We start from the raw sequence: 8,717 nt of genomic DNA on the forward strand, positions 1-8,717 counted from the left end.
GAGAAGTAATAAAAGTCGAGCTCATTTGCTGGCACGTTTTCGGGTTTCGTTATGGGACTTGTGACCCACTTCTATTTTCCTGGCTTCATGCCTGAAGTCTTAGTGTTAGGAAACCATGTGGAGCCTTGGCACTTTTCAGTAAGCCGTTCAGAAAGGGTTTCCTGCAACAGAGACCCTTTTATAACAGAATTTTTACTCATAAAGACAGAAATGTGAAGTCTTGTTTTCTATAAAGTATTTATTTACAGTATGTGTTATTTAAGAAAAAAAAGAAAAAGAGCTTATATAGTTGATTTTTTTCAGCCATGATGAGCAGTTTCAGCACCTCTCAAACACTTTGTAGAGATCGGGTAAGTTGGCAATCTGCAGCACAGTGCCATCCTCGCTGAAGCTCTTCGGGGGACTGAAGAGGGTTCGGAAAGCTTTAAAGATGAGGTGTTCGACTTTCCACCGCCAAGACTTCACCTCAGTGCCCTGAAACGTCACGAGCGTTACACCTCACACGAGACAAAACAAGGTCCATAACTGGCTGGACAATTTCTGCAAAGTTCAGTATTCACACCTGCTCCTCTCCTGGCTCGGCCTCCAGGATGTACTGCTTCCTGATGGAGTAGAACATGCTGCACTCTTTGCTGAAGTCTCTGAAACAGTCCTTTTCACCGTCCCAGTTCACCTGCACGACATCGCCGCACAAAGGTCTTCAGTTTGTGTTTCCAGAATTGTAGCTTAAATGGAGAGGCTATGATCTAGGTTACCTCAGTTGCCAGGCGCAGGATGAACATAGGGAGACCCTCCATGACTGGGGTGTAGTTGTCGAGGAGCAGCGGGAGTCCTAGTAGGTTTCCTTCCTGTTGTGGGTGTGTTTTGGGTTTGGTTTCTTTTTTGGTTATAACATGAGTTCGAACAATGTTGAAATGCAAGCAGAAATTATCTAAAGAGAATATTTCTGACCTGGTCTATCTCCATGGAGAAGTAGTCCTCTAGCATCTCCGCTTTCTTTTTCAGGAAGTCCACTATGTACTGAGCCAGGCCTTCTTTGGGACCGTCCTCTTCAGTCCAGCCGCTCTCCTCTGACTCCAAAGCCAACATGGCCAAGTCATAAAGAGGTGCTGGGGTCTGAAAACACATTATCCATCATTAGGATCCACACAGTGTTTTCTAATCACTGACGTTGTACACTTTACTTACAGACAGTCTGAGTACACCGAAATTTCCAAAGTCATAAATGAGTATTTGGTAGAAAAGCTCCTGGCTGTAAGAGAAACACATTATCTGACATAAAGCAGCAGCACCAGCTTGAAAGAGCAGAGCTGAACAGAGTTTTTTCACGGTTCTCACCTGAGTTTGTTGGTGTTGAGCAGGTAGAGCTTAGTATGATGTTGCACCAGAGACCACTGGGGATTGACGCAGCCCACAAACGAGTGGTTCTGCATCATTTCTTGAAGGCCTGGAGAGAACGTGCATGAATAAAACATGTTTGGCTTTGTTTTGTTATGTAAATCACAAAAACCGCTCTTAAAGTTCATCAAGAAAGGGTTTATTTGAGACATGCTGAGAGGTCGAATGAATCATTACGAGAGCATGATGTAGCAGCAGAAGAAGTTGCGTAAAGCTGGTTATGAAAAACGACCTGGGCCCCGGAGCAGGAAGTCAAATCAGTGGAACATTTTAGAGAGTCAAAGAGGTTCTTATGTTAGACTGCTCAGTTTAGCCGGGATGGAGATTCCCCAGATCTGATTTGGCGCTAGTGCTCAGAGGTACAGGGCAGGTTTTGTGACGCCACACCTTTATGTGTGTTCTCTGTGATCTCAGCTCTCAGCTCTTTGATGCTGTTCAGTTTGATGAGTCGTCTCTTGGGCGTGGCTGCAGCCGTCAAGTCCTCGCCTTCTTCCTGCTGCTGCTCTTTCTGCTCTGTCCTCGGTCGCTTCCTGTCTCACAATAACGCACACAGACCCAATCACACCCGGTTACATTAAAAATGCTGTGGGACTTAACAGGATGTGCCAATGATCATACATGTTAACACACATTTAGTTGCAGATATTTGTTGTCTTAAAAATATAAAGTCTACATGTACTCCAAGATTGGACTGGATGACTTTCTTTGTTGGCCACTTGGGGGCAGAAGAAACCAACAGTATTCATCTGGAGTCATGTTTCTGCTAAGCTAACTCCAATATTTATCCTTTCTTTATCTACTTCTACAACAAGGAGGAATATGTGGCTCTGAAGCTGCCAGATGTTTGACTTTTCTTGTCTGATTTGTCACAGCTGTTTTGTGCTGCGTAGTTGGCTCACTTTAAATTTTGCCTGAAACTCTTTAATCACCCTTTACAGCTCAGGAATCTATCTATGAAGGATCTTCAGTGTTCATGTTTTAACAACTGTCTCGCCAAAACTCTTAACAATCTGTTATTCAGTCTCACCCCTAGATGTCAGTACGTTACAGTCAGCTGAATTCTGTTTTCTTACTCCTCCATATTCAAGTGAATAATGCAATAATGCCAGCTACAGTTGCTGCTGTAGGACAAACATCTCTGGCCGTTCATCTGTAGTGAGTGTGACTGTCACTCCACCGTTTACCGTCAATATGTGTCCACGTCTATTTACTCTGGCGGAGGCTGTAAAACTTTGTGAAAGGAGTCTGATACCACTTGGTGAGTCAGTGAAAATCACTCCTGTGTAATCACAGCGATAATGAGCTGAGTTTTTGAGGATATCCTGAACCTTTCTGTTGATAAGCGCTGCTCTTTTTTCAGCTGTTAGCTGTTGTTAGCTGGCGCTGAAAGTGAAACTTTCTTTAAAGTGGATCTAAAATCACTCTCACAGGTAGTGAATAAACTCTTTTACAATCTGAGTTTAATCAAATAGTTTATCAGAGGGAAAGTGTGATTCTTAGGATACTCGAGCCTGGTGGTATACTATTACCTCATGTATGTGTGGCCAATCTTTAGCCACATACATAAACACATGTCCATCTCAGCCACTGTATTCAATATGACTGGGCAACATGGCAGCTTTCACAAACCATCGCCTGCTCCTATGTATTTTATTCTATTTCTATATTAATTCTAATTTAATGAGAAAGCAACACTTTGTTGGAAGACATATTGATACACTCCTCAATGCATATTTAAGAGCACAGCGTTCTTTTTTTCAGTTAAATAACCTTAAAAAATGACATGCTGTAACTTTAAATGCCAGTGTTAGTTAAACACAACACTGCTTTTGTTACTGATTGGCCCTAAGGGTGATGTCTCATCAGTGAGGGCTGATCCATGTTTACTTTTACATTCTTCTTTCTGCTCTCTTACACAACTCATTTGCTGCGGGTCAATGTTCAGATTTGCTCACAGTGCAGGATCAATCGTACATTAGACTTGTCCTGATCTAACTTGCAGAAATTCTGACAGGATTACACTTAAAGTTACTCCCTGACTGAGTCTTTAATCCCTGCTGACTCACACAATCTAATGCTGCTACTGCTACTGCACATATGTCATTCACCTCTGATTATCAAGAGCACCGACGCTGCCTTGTTCCTCGCCCTTTGGCACCTCTGCTTCCTGTTCAGCCAGCGCCTCCAGCATGTCTGAGTCATCTACATCGTCTATCTCTATGCTGTCCGCCTGGATGGCTTTGATCGCAGTCTGCCCACTGCTGGAACCAGCAGGCTCGGGATCAGGGAGCGGCTTTTCTTTTGGTTGGAGGAAGGCATCTAGCTTCTGTGTGCGACAGTCGGTCCTCACCATCTGATGTGCGTAGACTCGCTCGCTAGACTCCGATGTGGTGCTGGAGGCCTTAACCTCAGTGTTACCTGAGACTGACAGTCCCGGCAACAACGTCTACACAAAGACAGAGATGGGCACAGACTGTAAATGACCTGGTGGTAACTTCCACTTCTGAAAGATGAAGCCAGGGCAAAAGCCTTTCATACAAATGTTGTCACTTGTGGTTGCAAAAAAACAAAGATGGAGACAGGAACGCTAAATTTGAGCTTTAAAATAAATGCAGGAAATTAAAGCGACTGTATCCATCTTTTATCTACAGTCTGCAGTAAACACGTGGCGGTGCACAATACGTCAGATAATGTGGACGTGAAACAGTAGGGGCACAGTAAGAAAGAGACCTTGTCACTTCATACCTGAGTGAAATATGTACGTGAGGAGTTGGAGCCCAGGAGTTTGCTCTCGATGTGCTTCTGAACGCTCTCGATGACACTGTCCTCATGCAGGAAGTGCACTTCATGTTTAGTGGGATGAACATTAACATCCACATTCTGAGGAGCGATTTCTAAGCTGTGAAAGTTAGAAAGCAACAGTGATTCAAGGTTGTAACTCAAGAAACAGTGTTAGAAGAGTCCTAACTGTGATTCAGATATGTCAATAACAAGCAACAGATGGTCTTTCTTGATGCAGAGAAGCCCTTTGACCAAGCTGAACAATTTGGTTTAGGTCATAATTTCATTAACTCCTTTAAGGTTCTTTTTAATGGCCCTATGGCAACTGTTACAGCTAATGTGGTTAGGTCTAAAAACTCTTAAAAGAGGAAGCCAACAGGGCTGTCGCCACTATTATTCAGTCTGGCTATAAAGTCGTTAACTGATACAAAAAGATGTGACCCTGCAGTCTGCAGGATTGTAATCGGTCAGGATCTTCATAAGATTACTTTATATGCTGATGATGTTTTATTATTCTTGTCTAACCCTACAAAAAAATCAGTAAATTGTCTAATAGAAGTGAAACATTTATTTAGCACCTTATCTGGTATAAAAATGTATTTCTCCAAATCTGAGGCTATGTCAGCAACAGACACCCAAATCTTTTACTTCCTCCCCTTTAGAAATGGTCTCTGATGGGTTTCGTCTACTTGGGTATATTTCCAACATCCCAGTTCGATCAGATGTTTAAAGCTTATTTATTCAATAAGATTAAGCAAGATCTTGAACTTTACAACTCACTCCCTATGTCCTGGTTACACGGGGTCTCACTCTATCAAGCGAGGATGATTCAAATAGAAAAAAAAATTTAAAAATATAAATGAAAGTTTCATCTGGTCCAAAAGATGGGCACTCATAAAGAAGTCAACTTTGCAGCTTCATAGAATTTAGAAAATATCAATTGAGATGTCTTCTTCAATTTAGCTTTATATTGAATCTTCAGCGTCTAAGCATCCTCTTTCAAACCTAATTGTTATGAAGAATATGAAAACTGTAAAAGATTGGTGTAGGAACCCAATCACAATAAAAACACTCAAGGACTGGAGGGAATGGATTGCAGTGAGAACTGAAATAACATCCATCTTCCCCAACTGTTACCAATCCGGATTTCTTACCAGGTCATTTAAACAATGGACTGTGAGGTTTTCTTTTAGAGACCAACTGGAGAATGTGGTCCTACTGACCTTTAATCAAATAGAGCAAGAATGTAAGATAGGAACAACCTCTTGCATTACTTTCAGATAAGAGACTATGTCAATAACAAAACCGGTCCACTAAACAAGGTCAAGGACTCTGACACTGAAATTTTCTACAAGGAGTAATGTTTCAGTTAGCGTGTTGTACAAAATTCAGAGGGTGTACTCTGGGACCAGGACAGCTGAGACAGACCGTTGGCAGACTTTTCTTTCACACAGCCCCTTTCAAACTTCAAGTCTGCCACTTCACTTTAATGTTGTAAGTGTAAAATAAACTGTCTTACACACATTTGAGTTCTCTATGAATTGCAGAAAACTGAATTGAAACTGAGCTCAACCTGCTGTCTCTTCTCCTTGATCTCCCAAATATTTACATCTGTCTTTTCTGTGGCAGGAAAAAAATGTACTACTTAAGAGGATTTCTCATTAAACTCACTCAATCACCAGGCAGCACTGGATGATACTGGAACACACGCGTCATTATGTGCCTGGTCCAGTTTTAACAAGTTTTTAACAAGAACCTTTGCATAAAACTTCAAGCGATGGTCAAGCTGTGATAACTGAGTTACAAGGATAGATGAATGTCAAAAAGATGTGTGTCTTCCCCCTGCTAAGCCTAACTATTATTGTTGTTATTAACAGATGTACGACTTAAAAAAGCAAACACACACACAAAGCCACACAGGTAAAGTACATTACCTCAAGTAAAGGAACGGGTGTGTGTTCTTGGGGAGATATGCAGCATAAACTGTCTCAATCGCTTTCTTCAAAGCGCTCGACTCCACCAGACGATCTGAGACATCGCAGAAGACAGCTTCATTTCACAGAAACACAGCAGCTAACAAGATTAAATGCTAACTGCTGCGTTTCCAGTAAGTTTCTGTGGTACGTACGGTTTATGAACAGGATCAAAATGCATTTCTTGACTGAATAGTTTGCGTTTGAGATGTAGCCTTTCATCTTATAAGCGAGCTTCTGATCTTCACAGGCAACCTCGATCAGCTCCCTGGGAACATACCACAGAGCCGGTCATGCAATCAGCTCAGAGGTGAGAAGAGGTTGCATAAAAAGCAGCGCTCATCAAAGGAGATTTGCCGGAATACCTGCTGACTGCGTTGCCAAAAATCCCTCGAATATTATCCACTACAGACGCATTGGGAAGAGTCCTTACGTCTGCCACGGTCTCTCCTTGCTGGAAAGAGGAGTCACAAAAACAGACAGCAAATAGTTTATTTGAAGAAAACTGCTTCGCGTGCTTGAGGGAGGCATTTAATTTAAATGAAAAATAAAGCACATCTTACCTTTTTGACAGAGAAGCTTTTTCCTGAGTTGTGTATGGCGTACCTGCAGAGTAAGACAATGTTAACAAGTTGAAGCAAATTCACCAAGAATCATGAGAGACGAATAAAACCCACACCTGCCGACCACTTCTACAATCCTGGAGTACTCATCGCTCGGGCTCTTTAGAGCTTTTCTCCTGGTGGAGACGTTATAGAAAAGATCCTCCACCTGCAATCAACAAGAAGAGCAGCTTCTCAGCATCTATAAATTGTATTTTAGAGAACAGCTCATCTGCAAGGAGAACTCACAAGGATCTGCGTTCCCTGGTTTCCAGCACATGGTTTGGGAGGGCCTTTTAGTTTGCCATCGCTGTAGTTGGCTCTGCAAGAGAACACAACCAATTTATGAGAGAGCTGACATCCTAGTTGTTTTGTAGCCTTTAGTAAGGCTTTAGAGCAGATAAGGAATGCAACAGTACCTGTAAGCGCACTTTGCATCAGCAGTCTTTGTGGTTATGGTCACATGGGCAACATGGCTTATACTAGCAAGGGCCTGCAGACAAGAACAAACACAATAAATGTAATGCAGAACAAATTAATACAGTGAAGGCAGACAGAGGTGCACAGCTCACCTCTCCTCTGAATCCATAGGTTGCGATACTCGAAAGGTCCTCAAAAGTTTGAAGTTTGCTCGTGGTGAACCTCTCACAAACGATTTCCATGTCCTCCTTCTGCAGTAGTGAAAAAGAGTTTCACTTGGTACACAGCATATTCTGAACAAACTACCATAACGTCACCAGCAGGGTCATTCTGAGGCAACCCTTCATACTAACCCTTAAAATTTGAAGTGATTTTTAATCAAAGCCAAACAAAGAATTTTGTTTTTCATAGCATAAATATGTCTGACGTAACATAAAACATCATTTGTAAGCTTGTTTGTAAGCTTAGGCACTCATTCAGTTTTAACTTCATGCATTCAGTTGTTATAGTCATATATCATTGTATGCTTGTTCCTCACTGTGGTGGGAAAACTAAAGTCTGTGACAAGTAATTATGAGTAAGTACTATGTAATTCTCCATCTGGTCAAAACTAAGATTTATACAATTTAACAATACATCGCCGTGGGTTGGAACATGAAAATCATGTCATTTTAATTACATTTTCTTGAAAAATCAATCCTTTTTTTAAAAACTTATATTACTTCTCATTTTGTCATATTTAATGTTACCAGAAATTACTGGGGCAAATTGTTAGAAGACATGAAAAAATGGCTGTAGTTACAAGAAAACAGCTCAAGTATAAAATGTTCAAATGTGTTAACAAGTACACTTGAGTTGGTGTCTTCCGTCTTTCAGTTCAGGGAAAGACTTAGCACACTCAGTGACAGAAGAAAACCAAAATAGCTTAACCCTGACTGCGTAATGATGAAGCAGAGGCCACCCAGCTAAAAGGGCGGGTCACCCACCCTGATGCCAGTGCCGTTGTCCTGAATTTGAAGAAGTTTCAGTCCGCCGTCTTTCACCGTCACCTGAATGCTTGTGGACTTTGCATCCAAACTGGAACAATTGTAAAACACAAAAGTGTATTTACCACAGGGTCACACTGCACGCTAAGAGGAGACAGTTACAGGTCTGTTACTATGTTACACGTGATGTAAACAGTCACCCCGGCCATGTATGGCCACCTTTAATAATCCCGCTACTTGGATATTTAAGTCACTAGTCGTACAGTGACTTAAATATCCTAACGTTAGTGCTCACGTTATTGAAACTGCTCTTTATATAGCTGCTAATTTACCAGTTTTCAATCATTTCTTTAACGGCGTTGGCAGGACGCTGAATAACTTCTCCCGCAGCAATGCGGTTGACAACAGTCTCGTCGAGCCTCCGGATAACTCCCGCCATGTTTACAGAGCTGCTGACTTCTAGTTTGGTTAAAGAGCAGGCAGAATGTGCGAGTACGTAAACATATGGAATAAACGGTATTTATTTAAGCTAAAGTGCAGCATTACTGCTGTACACG

The 8,717-nt window shown here is 41.7% G+C and overlaps 1 protein-coding gene across 1 annotated transcript; it reads right to left on the reverse strand.

Annotated features, from left to right (window-relative positions):
• On the reverse strand, nucleotides 1-8,717 carry mlh1 (mutL homolog 1, colon cancer, nonpolyposis type 2 (E. coli)). The gene is made up of 20 exons (XM_085369497.1): nucleotides 8,493-8,717; nucleotides 8,161-8,251; nucleotides 7,327-7,425; nucleotides 7,174-7,247; nucleotides 7,004-7,076; nucleotides 6,832-6,923; nucleotides 6,716-6,758; nucleotides 6,518-6,606; nucleotides 6,308-6,420; nucleotides 6,114-6,207; nucleotides 4,144-4,297; nucleotides 3,507-3,844; nucleotides 1,786-1,928; nucleotides 1,339-1,447; nucleotides 1,189-1,252; nucleotides 952-1,116; nucleotides 756-848; nucleotides 563-673; nucleotides 326-474; nucleotides 1-161 (listed from the first exon to the last, which is right to left on the reverse strand). Exons 1-20 carry the CDS (start codon nucleotides 8,597-8,599, stop codon nucleotides 86-88), a joined length of 2,277 nt encoding a protein of 758 aa, XP_085225623.1. The 5' UTR covers nucleotides 8,600-8,717; the 3' UTR covers nucleotides 1-85.

This window comes from Diplotaxodon limnothrissa, linkage group LG13 (genome assembly GCF_057381915.1).
Source record: "Diplotaxodon limnothrissa isolate DT_005_m linkage group LG13, D_limnothrissa_male_GT1.1, whole genome shotgun sequence".
NCBI classification, from domain to species: Eukaryota; Metazoa; Chordata; class Actinopteri; order Cichliformes; family Cichlidae; genus Diplotaxodon; species Diplotaxodon limnothrissa.

Bases quoted from the DNA above. Each gene is read 5' to 3' on its own strand.
- mlh1 (XM_085369497.1), bottom strand. From the start codon at position 8,599: ATGGCGGGAGTTATCCGGAGGCTCGACGAGACTGTTGTCAACCGCATT. The intron at 6,607-6,715 runs GTAAGATGTGCT...TCCTCTTTCCAG, and splicing joins AAAGCTTCTCTGTCAAAAAG to CAAGGAGAGACCGTGGCAGA. The intron at 1,117-1,188 runs GTAAGTAAAGTG...ATGTGTTTTCAG, and splicing joins TCGGTGTACTCAGACTGTCT to ACCCCAGCACCTCTTTATGA.